At 45.0% G+C, this 15,000-nt stretch overlaps 1 protein-coding gene across 4 annotated transcripts in view; it reads left to right on the top strand.

The window, feature by feature from the left end:
* The window catches only part of lmo3 (LIM domain only 3), a 133,659-nt gene that overhangs the window by 96,874 nt on the left and 21,785 nt on the right, over positions 1–15,000 (top strand). For all 4 annotated transcript variants that reach the window (XM_042316544.1, XM_042316545.1, XM_042316546.1 and 1 more), the window contains exon 3: positions 3,038–3,163. In XM_042316544.1, the coding sequence (XP_042172478.1) occupies positions 3,038–3,163 (126 nt within the window). The remainder of the gene's footprint in view (positions 1–3,037; positions 3,164–15,000) is intronic.

The raw sequence follows: 15,000 nt of genomic DNA, 5'->3' as shown, positions 1-15,000 counted from the left end.
ATCTCTTACCTACAGACCAGAGAGACATGTAGTTATCAGGATCTCTTACCAACAGACCAGAGAGACATGTAGTTATCAGGATCTCTTACCTACAGACCAGAGAGACATGTAGTTATCAGGATCTCTTACCTACAGACCAGAGAGACATGTAGTTATCAGGATCTCTTACCTACAGACCAGAGAGACATGTAGTTATCAGGATCTCTTACCTACAGACCAGAGAGACATGTAGTTATCAGGATCTCTTACCTACAGACCAGAGAGACATGTAGTTATCAGGATCTCTTACCTACAGACCAGAGAGACATGTAGTTATCAGGAGAGACCTCTTACCGACAGACCAGAGAGACATGTAGTTATCAGGATCTCTTACCAACAGACCAGAGAGACATGTAGTTATCAGGATCTCTTACCAACAGACCAGAGAGACATGTAGTTATCAGGATCTCTTACCAACAGACCAGAGAGACATGTAGTTATCAGGATCTCTTACCTACAGACCAGAGAGACATGTAGTTATCAGGGCCTCTTACCTACAGACCAGAGAGACATGTAGTTATCAGGATCTCTTACCTACAGACCAGAGAGACATGTAGTTATCAGGGCCTCCTCTTACCAGAGAGACATGTAGTTATCAGAGACCAGAGAGACATGTAGTTATCAGGATCTCTTACCTACAGACCAGAGAGACATGTAGTTATCAGGATCTCTTACCTACAGACCAGAGAGACATGTAGTTATCAGGATCTCTTACCTACAGACCAGAGAGACATGTAGTTATCAGGATCTCTTACCTACAGACCAGAGAGACATGTAGTTATCAGGATCTCTTACCAACAGACCAGAGAGACATGTAGTTATCAGGATCTCTTACCGACAGACCAGAGAGACATGTAGTTATCAGGATCTCTTACCTACAGACCAGAGAGACATGTAGTTATCAGGATCTCTTACCAACAGACCAGAGAGACATGTAGTTATCAGGATCTCTTACCTACAGACCAGAGAGACATGTAGTTATCAGGATCTCTTACCTACAGACCAGAGAGACATGTAGTTATCAGGGCCTCTTACCGACAGACCAGAGAGACATGTAGTTATCAGGATCTCTTACCTACAGACCAGAGAGACATGTAGTTATCAGGATCTCTTACCTACAGACCAGAGAGACATGTAGTTATCAGGATCTCTTACCTACAGACCAGAGAGACATGTAGTTATCAGGATCTCTTACCTACAGACCAGAGAGACATGTAGTTATCAGGATCTCTTACCTACAGACCAGAGAGACATGTAGTTATCAGGATCTCTTACCTACAGACCAGAGAGACATGTAGTTATCAGGATCTCTTACCTACAGACCAGAGAGACATGTAGTTATCAGGATCTCTTACCTACAGACCAGAGAGACATGTAGTTATCAGGATCTCTTACCTACAGACCAGACATGTAGTTATCAGAGACCAGACATGTAGTTATCAGGATCTCTTACCTACAGACCAGAGAGACATGTAGTTATCAGGATCTCTTACCTACAGACCAGAGAGACATGTAGTTATCAGGATCTCTTACCTACAGACCAGAGAGACATGTAGTTATCAGGATCTCTTACCTACAGACCAGAGAGACATGTAGTTATCAGGATCTCTTACCTACAGACCAGAGAGACATGTAGTTATCAGGATCTCTTACCTACAGACCAGAGAGACATGTAGTTATCAGGATCTCTTACCTACAGACCAGAGAGACATGTAGTTATCAGGATCTCTTACCTACAGACCAGAGAGACATGTAGTTATCAGACTCTTACCTGACAGACCAGAGAGACATGTAGTTATCAGGATCTCTTACCTGACAGACCAGAGAGACATGTAGTTATCAGGATCTCTTACCTACAGACCAGAGAGACATGTAGTTATCAGGATCTCTTACTGACAGACCAGAGAGACATGTAGTTAGTTACCTCAGACCAGATCATCTTACTGACAGACCAGAGAGACATGTAGTTATCAGGATCTCTTACTGACAGACCAGAGAGACATGTAGTTATCAGGATCTCTTACCTACAGACCAGAGAGACATGTAGTTATCAGGATCTCTTACTGACAGACCAGAGAGACATGTAGTTATCAGGATCTCTTACCTACAGACCAGAGAGACATGTAGTTATCAGGATCTCTTACTGACAGACCAGAGAGACATGTAGTTATCAGGATCTCTTACCGACAGACCAGAGAGACATGTAGTTATCAGGATCTCTTACCTACAGACCAGAGAGACATGTAGTTATCAGGATCTCTTACTGACAGACCAGAGAGACATGCGGTTTGATCATGTGAACAAGCACTCAGGAACTATAAGTGCCTGAAGAAGTTTGTCGTTCTATCCAATAGATTATTGTTTTCTATGATCTCATGAGCCGATAGTTTTCCTGCTAGTGATTCTCTCCTGAGTCTCTATCTATCTCTATCATGCTAGGTGTCTACAGGAGGTCTGTTCTCTCCTGGGTCTCTATCTATTTCTATCATGCTAGGTGTCTACAGGAGGTCTGTTCTCTCCTGGGTCTCTATCTATCTCTATCATGCTAGGTGTCTACAGGAGGTCTGTTCTCTCCTGGGTCTCTATCTATCTCTATCATGCTAGGTGTCTACAGGAGGTCTGTTCTCTCCTGGGTCTCTATCTATCTCTATCATGCTAGGTGTCTACAGGAGGTCTGTTCTCTCCTGGGTCTCTATCTATTTCTATCATGCTAGGTGTCTACAGGAGGTCTGTTCTCTCCTGTTCTAACAGTGCTTTCCTCCTGTCTCTTCCACAGGTTGTTTGGGGTAACAGGGAACTGTGCGGCCTGCAGTAAGCTGATCCCAGCCTTTCCTCCTGTCTCTTCCACAGGTTGTTTGGGGTAACAGGGAACTGTGCGGCCTGCAGTAAGCTGATCCCAGCCTTTCCTCCTGTCTCTTCCGCAGGTTGTTTGGGGTAACAGGGAACTGTGCGGCCTGCAGTAAGCTGATCCCAGCCTTTCCTCCTGTCTCTTCCACAGGTTGTTTGGGGTAACAGGGAACTGTGCGGCCTGCAGTAAGCTGATCCCAGCCTTTGAGATGGTGATGAGAGCTAAAGAGAACGTCTATCACCTGGACTGCTTCGCCTGTCAGCTCTGCAATCAGAGGTGAGTTTACTGGATGGGAAGCTGCTTCTCGCGTCCACTCAGCCAATCAGGAGGCTTGATGTTGAGAAGGGGCGGGACAGTGTGGACATTCCCAGAATCATTCTCTAATAGTCCCTGACGGTGTCCATGTTAGGACAGCCTCAATCTCAGCAGGAGTTGACTGGGCCTGGTCTAACAGTCCCTGATCAGAGATAGTCTGGCCTAACAGTCCCTGTTAATGGTGCTGATCAGAGATAGTCTGGCCTAACAGTCCCTGTTAATGGTGCTGATCAGAGATAGTCTGGCCTAACAGTCCCTGTTAATGGTGCTGATCAGAGATAGTCTGGCCTAACAGTCCCTGTTAATGGTGCTGATCAGAGATAGTCTGGCCTAACAGTCCCTGTTAATGGTGCTGATCAGAGATAGTCTGGCCTAACAGTCCCTGTTAATGGTGCTGATCAGAGATAGTCTGGCCTAACAGTCCCTGTTAATGGTGCTGATCAGAGATAGTCTGGCCTAACAGTCCCTGTTAATGGTGCTGATCAGAGATAGTCTGGCCTAACAGTCCCTGTTAATGGTGCTGATCAGAGATAGTCTGGCCTAACAGTCCCTGTTAATGGTGCTGATCAGAGATAGTCTGGCCTAACAGTCCCTGTTAATGGTGCTGATCAGAGATAGTCTGGCCTAACAGTCCCTGTTAATGGTGCTGATCAGAGATAGTCTGGCCTAACAGTCCCTGTTAATGGTGCTGATCAGAGATAGTCTGGCCTAACAGTCCCTGTTAATGGTGCTGATCAGAGATAGTCTGGCCTAACAGTCCCTGTTAATGGTGCTGATCAGAGATAGTCTGGCCTAACAGTCCCTGTTAATGGTGCTGATCAGAGATAGTCTGGCCTAACAGTCCCTGTTAATGGTGCTGATCAGAGATAGTCTGGCCTAACAGTCCCTGTTAATGGTGCTGATCAGAGATAGTCTGGCCTAACAGTCCCTGTTAATGGTGCTGATCAGAGATAGTTTAAGAAAAGTTGAGATAATAGAGATCTCCCACTGACCACAAACTGTTTAAATCAACAATGTTCTAGTTTCATTTGTCAACGTCTTGTGACGTGGAATCACGTGGATTTGGATTTGAAAGAAGTAATCAATTTACACTGTTGTTTTGTGGGTAATATTTCAACTACAGGATTACAATTGAGTCATTTAGCAGACTCTCTTATCCAGAGAGACTTACAGCAGGGAGTCATTTAGCTGATTCTCTTATCCAGAGAGACTTACAGTAGGGAGTCATTTAACAGACTCTCTTATCCAGAGAGACTTACAGTAGGGAGTCATTTAGCAGACTCTTATCCAGAGAGACTTACAGTAGGGAGTCATTTAGCAGACTCTTATCCAGAGAGACTTACAGTAGGGAGTCATTTAGCAGACTCTCTTATCCAGAGAGACTTACAGTAGGGAGTCATTTAGCAGACTCTTATCCAGAGAGACTTACAGTAGGGAGTCATTTAGCTGACTCTTATCCAGAGAGACTTACAGTAGGGAGTCATTTAGCTGATTCTCTTATCCAGAGAGACTTACAGTAGGGAGTCATTTAGCTGATTCTCTTATCCAGAGAGACTTACAGTAGGGATTCATTTAGCAGACTCTCTTATACAGAGAGACTGACAGTAGAGTCATTTAGCTGATTCTCTTATCCAGAGAGACTTACAGTAGGGAGTCATTTAGCTCTTATCCAGGGCACATCGACAGATTTTTCAGCCTAGACTTGCTTGGGGCATTCGACAGATTTTTCACCTAGATCAAATCAAACAGTCACCTTTCGTGGTGGCCGGTAGCCTAGTGGTTAGAGTGTTGGACTAGTAACCGACAGGTTGCTAGATCGAATCCCCTGAGCTGACAAGGTAAAAATCTGTCATTCTGCCCCTGAACAAGGCAGTTAACCCACTGTTCCCCTGTAGGCCGTCATTGTAAATAATAATTTGTTCTTAACTGATTTGCCTGGTTAAATAAAGATAAAATACTAGCCCAATGCTCTTAACTGCTAGGTCATCACGGTAACCAATTTTCAACATAGACAAACCTAGTATAAAATATGTTGAATTTGTACCTTTAAAACAACGTCAGATCTACAAAGTAATATCCACTATAAGATTTTTGTAAAACAAGAGGCTGGACAGCGCCTCCTACTGCAGAGATCATCTATCTATAGCCATCCATTCAGTCTCCCATCCAGGGGTTTATATCCAAACCCAGCCTTTCTTAGCTGGGATGTTCCTCACTGACAATTACCAATGTGTTAAAAGTGACATTGATTGCTGAGACATCTCCACTTGATAGATTCACTGTTGCTATCAAAGTTATTCTAAAGTGTAGGTTCAACAGAGCAAATTAAATGTAAACTGGACTGTATCTATCACACAGCATCTACGAGGCTCCGTACTCTTATCAATCACACAGCATCTACGAGGCTCCGTACTGTATCAATCACACAGCATCTACGAGGCTCCGTACTGTATCAATCACACAGCATCTACGAGGCTCCGTACTGTATCAATCACACAGCATCTACGAGGCTCCGTACTGTATCAATCACACAGCATCTACGAGGCTCCTTACTGTATCAATCACACAGCATCTACGAGGCTCCGTACTGTATCAATCACACAGCATCTACGAGGCTCCGTACTGTATAAATCACACAGCATCTACGAGGCTCCGTACTGTATCAATCACACAGCATCTACGAGGCTCCGTACTCTTATAAATCACACAGCATCTACGAGGCACCGTACTGTATCAATCACACAGCATCTACGAGGCACCGTACTGTATCAATCACACAGCATCTACGAGGCACCGTACTGTATCAATCACACAGCATCTACGAGGCACCGTACTGTATCAATCACACAGCATCTACGAGGCTCCGTACTGTATCAATCACACAGCATCTACGAGGTTCCGTACTGTATCAATCACACAGCATCTACGATGCTCCGTACTGTATCAATCACACAGCATCTACGAGGCTCCGTACTCTTATCAATCACACAGCATCTACGAGGCTCCGTACTCTTATCAATCACACAGCATCTACGAGGCTCCGTACTCTTATCAATCACACAGCATCTACGAGGCTCCGGCTCAATCACACAGCATCTACGAGGCTCCGTACTCTTATCAATCACACAGCATCTACGAGGCTCCGTACTGTTATCAATCACACAGCATCTACGAGGCTCCGTACTCATCAATCACACAGCATCTACGAGGCTCCGTACTGTATCAATCACACAGCATCTACGAGGCTCCGTACTGTATCAATCACACAGCATCTACGAGGCTCCGTACTGTATCAATCACAGCAGCATCTACGAGGCATCCGTAGGCTCCGTATCAATCACACAGCATCTACGAGGCTCCGTACTGTATCAATCACACAGCATCTACGAGGCTCCGTACTGTATCAATCACACAGCATCTACGAGGCTCCGTACTCTTATCAATCACACAGCATCTACGAGGCTCCGTACTCTTATCAATCACACAGCATCTACGAGGCTCCGTACTCTTATCAATCACACAGCATCTACGAGGCTCCGTACTCTTATCAATCACACAGCATCTACGAGGCTCCGTATCAATGTATCAATCACACAGCATCTACGAGGCTCCGTACTGTATCAATCACACAGCATCTACGAGGCTCCGTACTGTATCAATCACACAGCATCTACGAGGCTCCGTACTGTATCAATCACACAGCATCTACGAGGCTCCGTACTGTATCAATCACACAGCATCTACGAGGCTCTGTACTGTATCAATCACACAGCATCTACGAGGCTCCTTACTCTTATCAATCACACAGCATCTACGAGGCTCCGTACTGTATCAATCACACAGCATCTACGAGGCTCCGTACTGTATCAATCACACAGCATCTACGAGGCTCCTTACTCTTATCAATCACACAGCATCTACGAGGCTCCGTACTGTATCAATCACACAGCATCTACGAGGCTCCGTACTGTATCAATCACACAGCATCTACGAGGCTCCGTACTGTATCAATCACACAGCATCTACGAGGCTCCGTACTGTATCAATCACACAGCATCTATGAGGCACCGTACCGTATCAATCACACAGCATCTATGAAGCTATTTAGGCCTGTACAGCATTAGGGAAGTCAACAGCTGTTGTTTCAGGTTCAGTCCAGGATTCATCTGAAACTAGACGAAACATATTGACCCAGGGTTTCAAGATGTGTTTAGGAATCGGATAACATTTAGAAATAGGATTCAATCAAATCAAACTGTATTTAAGGAGCATTTCAAGTCTGATTTGATTCAGTCCTTCAATTTTTTAGTTGACATGGAGACCTGAATCCCATCAACCATATATTAATTAACCAAACTGGAATTAAAGCCCGATTCAGCACAGATGGAGTTATCCAAACTGGAATTAAAGCCCGATTCAGCACAGATGGAGTTATCCAAACTGGAATTAAAGCCAGATTCAGCACAGATGGAGCTATCCAAACTGGAATTAAAGCCCGATTCAGCACAGATGGAGTTATCCAAACTGGAATTAAAGCCAGATTCAGCACAGATGGAGCTATCCAAACTGGAATTAAAGTCAGACTCAGCACAGATGGAGCTATCCAAACTGGAATTAAAGCCAGATTCAGCACAGATGGAGCTATCCAAACTGGAATTAAAGCCAGACTCAGCACAGATGGAGCTATCCAAACTGGAATTAAAGCCAGACTCAGCACAGATGGAGCTATCCAAACTGCATTTAAAGCCAGACTCAGCACAGATGGAGCTATCCAAACTGGAATTAAAGCCAGACTCAGCACAGATGGAGCTATCCAAACTGGAATTAAAGCCAGACTCAGCACAGATGGAGCTATCCAAACTGGAATTAAAGCCAGACTCAGCACAGATGGAGCTATCCAAACTGGAATTAAAGCCAGACTCAGCACAGATGGAGCTATCCAAACTGGAATTAAAGCCAGAATCAGCACAGATGGAGCTATCCAAACTGGAATTAAAGCCAAACTCAGCACAGATGGAGCTATCCAAACTGGAATTAAAGCCAGATTCAGCACAGATGGAGTTATCCAAACTGGAATTAAAGCCAGACTCAGCACAGATGGAGCTATCCAAACTGGAATTAAAGCCAGACTCAGCACAGATGGAGCTATCCAAACTGGAATTAAAGCCAGACTCAGCACAGATGGAGCTATCCAAACTGGAATTAAAGCCAGACTCAGCACAGATGGAGCTATCCAAACTGGAATTGAAGCCAGACTCAGCACAGATGGAGCTATCCAAACAGAAGAAGCATATCCTTCAAATGTCGATATTTGGTTGCGTTGGCAACCAAAAACAATTCAATATCACTTTTTAAATAGAATAAAAATAGCATAATAACCTGCCTCCTGCTCAACCAGAAGTTAAAGAATGGGATGAAGCCAGTGGTTCAGATGGAACTATCCAACCAGAAGTTAAAGAATGGGATGAAGCCAGTGGTTCAGATGGAACTATCCAATCAGAAGTTAAAGAATGGGATGAAGCCAGTGGTTCAGATGGAACTATCCAACCAGAAGATAAAGAATGGGATGAAGCCAGTGGTTCAGATGGAACTATCCAACCAGAAGATAAAGAATGGGATGAAGCCAGTGGTTCAGATGGAACTATCCAACCAGAAGATAAAGAATGGGATGAAGCCAGTGGTTCAGATGGAACTATCCAACCAGAAGATAAAGAATGGGATGAAGCCAGTGGTTCAGATGGAACTATCCAACCAGAAGTTAAAGAATGGGATGAAGCCAGTGGTTCAGATGGAACTATCCAACCAGAAGATAAAGAATGGGATGAAGCCAGTGGTTCAGATGGAACTATCCAACCAGAAGATAAAGAATGGGATGAAGCCAGTGGTTCAGATGGAACTATCCAACCAGAAGTTAAAGAATGGGATGAAGCCAGTGGTTCAGATGGAACTATCCAACCAGAAGTTAAAGAATGGGATGAACTATCCAATCAGAAGATAAAGAATGGGATGAACCCAGTGTCTCAGATGGAACTATCCAATCAGAAGTTAAAGAATGGGATGAAGCCAGTGGTTCAGATGGAACTATCCAACCAGAAGTTAAAGAATGGGATGAACCCAGTGTCTCAGATGGAACTATCCAACCAGAAGTTAAAGAATGGGATGAAGCCAGTGGTTCAGATGGAACTATCCAACCAGAAGATAAAGAATGGGATGAACTATCCAATCAGAAGATAAAGAATGGGATGAACCCAGTGTCTCAGATGGAACTATCCAACCAGAAGATAAAGAATGGGATGAAGCCAGTGGTTCAGATGGAACTATCCAATCAGAAGTTAAAGAATGGGATGAACCCAGTGTCTCAGAAGGAACTATCCAACCAGAAGATAAAGAATGGGATGAAGCAGTGTCTCAGATGGAACTATCCAACCAGAAGATAAAGAATGGGATGAAGCCAGTGGTTCAGATGGAACTATCCAACCAGAAGATAAAGAATGGGATGAAGCCAGTGTTTCAGATGGAACTATCCAACCAGAAGATAAAGAATGGGATGAAGCCAGTGGTTCAGATGGAACTATCCAACCAGAAGATAAAGAATGGGATGAAGCCAGTGTCTCAGATGGAACTATCCAACCAGAAGATAAAGAATGGGATGAAGCCAGTGTCTCAGATGGAACTATCCAACCAGAAGTTAAAGAATGGGATGAAGCCAGTGGTTCAGATGGAACTATCCAACCAGAAGTTAAAGAATGGGATGAACCCAGTGTCTCAGATGGAACTATCTAACCAGAAGTTAAAGAATGGGATGAAGCCAGTGGTTCAGATGGAACTATCCAACCAGAAGTTAAAGAATGGGATGAAGCCAGTGTCTCAGATGGAACTATCCAACCAGAAGTTAAAGAATGGGATGAAGCCAGTGTCTCAGATGGAACTATCCAACCAGAAGTTAAAGAATGGGATGAAGCCAGTGGTTCAGATGGAACTATCCAACCAGAAGTTAAAGAATGGGATGAAGCCAGTGGTTCAGATGGAACTATCCAACCAGAAGATAAAGAATGGGATGAAGCCAGTGTCTCAGATGGAACTATCCAAGTAGTAGATACATCTTCTATAAATGTTCATATCTGGCTGCGTTGACAACCAAAATCAATTCAATATTGTGAGGGAGGTAGAGGGAGATGTAGAGATATAGAGAGATAGAGGGAGAGAGAGGGAGGGAGAGAGATAGAGGGAGAGATATAGATAGAGGGACAGATAGATGGAGATAGAGGGAGAGATAATGATAGAGGGAGATAGAGGGAGAGGATGAGATAGAGATAGAGGGGAGATAGAGAGAGATAGAAATAGAGGGGGAGATAGAGGGAGATAGAGGGAGAGGATAAGATAGAGATAGAGGGGGAGATAGAGGGAGATAGAGATAGAAATAAAGGGGAGATAGAGGGAGATAGAGGGAGAGGATGAGATAGAGATAAAGGGGAGATAGAGATAGAGGGAGAGGGGAGATAGAGGGGGAGATAGAGATAAAGGGGAGATAGAGGGAGATATAGAGATAAAGGGGAGATAGAGGGAGAGGGGAGATAGAGGGAGATATAGAGATAAAGGGGAGATAGAGGTAGTTCTAAACAGAGTTCTAAATCTCCTTATACTGCCACTTGCCGTCTCGTCTTATGTATCTGACCTGGGCTGAACAAGTCTTCCTTCTCTCTCTTACAGGCAGAGATGCACTAATGTGACACAGTCAGACTGTACATCTGTTACCTTGGCAACCCAGACTTGATGAGAGTACTCAGCACTGCAACACTGCAATTACTGCAATTACACCGCACTGCAATTACACACACACACACACACAGTCCCTAACCCCCTAACCATAACTCCTAACCCAACACCTAACCTCAACTCCAAAGCCTAAAACTAACTATTAAGACAAAAACAGCATTTTAATTCATTCAGGACATGAAAAAAGTCCAGACTTTTCAAAATTGTTCTTGTTTTCCGACCTTGTTAGGACATTCTGGTCTGAATAAGGCAGGAAAACATACACACACACACCGTCTTTTTTTAACTTATTTTGTACATAATGTTGCCAGTACCATCTCTTATGACTGAAAATAACTTCTAGACATCAGGACTGTGATTACTCACCACGGACTGGCAGAATCCTTTTTTCCCTTTCATCACTCTGACGAGCCAGAAGAGAAGGATATATACCTCGAGAACAGGCCCCGATCCCCGTTATCTGCATGAAGAGGAGGTGGAGAGACAGGGGCCAAAGAGCGGGCTGTCTTCTGAGAATTCGTAGACAATCGAAATAAACCCCCACTTCCCTCCATTCTGGTAGCAAACGTGCAATCTTTGGTGAATAAACTCGACGACCAACGCGGAAGATTAAACTACCAACGGGACATTAAAAACTGTAACATCTTATGCTTCACGGAGTCGTGGCTGAACTACGACGTTATCAACATACAGCTGGCTGGTTACATGCTGAACCGGCAGGATAGAACAGCAGCGTCAGGTAAGACAAAGGGAGGCGGAACTATGTATTTTTGTAAATAACAGCTGGTGCACGATATCTAAGGAAGTATCGAGCTATTGCTCGCCTGAGGTAGAGTTTCTCATGATAAGCTGTAGACAACACTACCTACAGAGAGAGTTTTCATCTGTATTGTTCATAGCTGTTTACATACTACCACAGTCAGAGGCTAAGACAGCATTGAATGAGCTGTATTCCGCCATAAGCAAACAAGAAAACGCTCACCCAGAGGCGGCGCTCCTAGTGGCCGGGGACTTTAATGCAGGGAAACTTAAATCCATTTTACAAAATTTCTATCAGCATGTTAAATGTGCAACCAGGGAGAAAAGAACTCTGGACCACCTTTACTCCTCACAAAGAGACACATACAAAGCTCTCCCTCTCCCTCCATTTGGCAAATCTGACCATAATTCTATCCTCCTGATTCCTGCTTACAAGCAAAAATTAAAGCAGGAAGCACCAGTGACTAGATCAATAAAAAAGTGGTCAAATGAAGCTGATGTTAAGCTACAGGACTGTTTTGCACAGACTGGAATATTTTCCGGGATTACTCTCATGGCATTGAGGAGTACACCACGTCAGTCATTGGCTTCATCAACAAGTGCATCGAGGACGTCGTTCCCACAGTGTCCTTACGTACATACCCCAACCAGAAGCCATGGATTACAGGAAACATCCACACTGAGCTAAAGGCTAGAACTGCTGCTTTCAAGGAGCGGGACTCTAACCCAGAAGTTTATAGGAAATCTCGCTCTGCCCTCCGACGAACCATCAAACAGGCAAAGCTTCAAAACAGGGCTAAGATCGAATCGTACTACACCGGCTCTGACTCTCGTCGGATGTGGTCGGATGTGGCAGGGCTTGAAAACCATTACAGACTACAAAGGGAAGCACAGCTGAGAGCTGCCCAGTGACACGAGCCTACCAGACGAGCTAAACTACTTCTATGCTCGCTTCGAGGCAAATAACACTGAAACATGCATGAGAGCACCAGCTGTTCTGGAAGACTGTGATCACGCTCTCTGCGGCCGATGTGAGTAAGACCTTTAGACAGGTAAACATTCACAAGGCCGCAGGGACAGACGGATTACCAGGACACATACTCAGAGCATGCGCTGACCAACTGGCAAGTGTTGTCACTGACATTTTCAACCTCTCCCTGTCCGAGTTTGTAATACCAACATGTTTTAAGCAGACCACCATAGTGCCTGTGCCCAGAACACTAAGTTAACCTGCCTAAATGACTTCCGACCCGTAGCACTTACATCTGTTACCATGACGTGCTTTGAAAGGCTGGTCAAGGCTCCCATCAACACCATTATCCCAGAAACCCTAGACCCATTCCAATTTGCATACCGCACAAACAGATCCAAAGATGATGCATTGCACTCCACACTGCCCTTTCCCACCTGGACAAAATGATCACCTATGTGAGAATGCTATTGATTGACTACAGCTCAGCATTCAACACCATAGTGCCCTCAAAGCTCATCAATAAGCTAAGGAACCTGGGACTAAACACCTCCCTCTGCAACTGGATCCTGGACTTCCTGTCGGGCCACCCCAGGTGGTAAGGGTAGGTAACAACACATCCGCCATGCTGATCCTCAACACAGGGGCCCCTCAGGGGTGCATGCTCAGTCCCCTCCTGTGCTCCCTGTTCTCTCATGACTGCACGGCCAGGCACGACTCCAAAACCATCATTAAATTTGCCGATGACACAACAGTGGTAGGCCTGATCACCGACAATGATGAGACAGCCTATAGGGAGGAGGTCGGAGACCTGGCAATGTGATGCCAGGACAACAACCTCTCCCTCAACGAGACAAAGGAGATGATTGTGGACTACAGGAAAAAGAGGACCAAGCATGCCCTCATTCTCATCAACGGGGCTGCAGTGGAGCAGGTTCAGAGCAGGTTGAGCAGGTTGTTCCTTGGTGTCCACATCACCAACAAACTAACATGGTCCAAGCACACCAAGACAGGGCACGACAAAATCTATTCCCCCTCAGGAGACTGAAAAGATTTTACATGGGTCCTCAGATCCTTAAAAGGTTCTACAGCTGCACCATCGAGAGCATCCTGACTGGTTGCATCACTGCCTGGTATGGCAACTGCTCGGCCTCCAACCACAAGGCACTACAGAGGGTAGTGCGTACGGTCCAGTACATCACCGGGACCAAGCTTCCTGCCATCCAGGACCTCTATACCAGGCGGTGTCAGAGGGAGGCCCTAAAAATTGTCAAAGTCTCCAGCCACCCTAGTCATTAGACTGTTCTCTCTGCTACTCCACGGAAAGCGGTACCGGAGCGCCAAGTCTAGGTCCAAGAGGCTTCTAAACAGCTTACACCCCCAAGCCATAAGACTCCTGATCATCTAATCAAATGACTACCCAGACTATTCACATTGCCCCCCCTTTTACACCACTGCTATTCTCTGTTGTTGTCGTCTATGCATAGTCACTTTAATATCTCTACCTACATGTACATATTACCTCAACTAACCGGTGCCCCCACACATTGACTCTGTACCAGTACCTGTATATAGCCTCCACATTGACTCTGTACCGGTACCCCCTGTATATAGCCTCCACATGGACTCTGTACCGGTACCCCCTGTATATAGCCTCCACATTGACTCTGTACCGGTACCCCCTGTATATAGCCTCCACATTGACTCTGTACCGGTACCCCCTGTATATAGCCTCCACATGGACTCTGTACCGGTACCCCTGTATATAGCCTCCACATTGACTCTGTACCAGTACCCCTGTATATAGCCTCCACATTGACTCTGTACCGGTACCCCCTGTATATAGCCTCCACATGGACTCTGTACCGGTACCCCTGAATATAGCCTCCACATTGACTCTGTACCGGTACCTCCTGTATATAGCCTCCACATCGACTCTGTACCGGTACCTCCTGTATATAGCCTCCACATTGACTCTGTACCGGTACCCCCTGTATATAGCCTCCACATTGACTCTGTACCGTAACACCCTGTATTATAGCCTCCACATTGACTCTGTACCGTAACACCCTGTATTATAGCCTCCACATTGACTCTGTACCGTAACACCCTGTATTATAGCCTCCACATTGACTCTGTACCGGTACCCCCTGTATATAGCCTCCACATTGACTCTGTACCGTAATACCCTGTATATAGTCTATTGTTATTTTACTGCTGCTCTTTAATCACTTGTTACTTTTATCTCTTATTCTTATCCGTATTTTTTTTAACTGCATTGTTGGTTAGCGGC

Source organism: Oncorhynchus tshawytscha, unplaced genomic scaffold (assembly GCF_018296145.1).
Source record: "Oncorhynchus tshawytscha isolate Ot180627B unplaced genomic scaffold, Otsh_v2.0 Un_contig_106_pilon_pilon, whole genome shotgun sequence".
NCBI lineage: Eukaryota > Metazoa > Chordata > Actinopteri > Salmoniformes > Salmonidae > Oncorhynchus > Oncorhynchus tshawytscha.
Note: the sequence above shows the minus strand (reverse complement) of the source record. Positions and strands in the feature narration are given on the sequence as shown.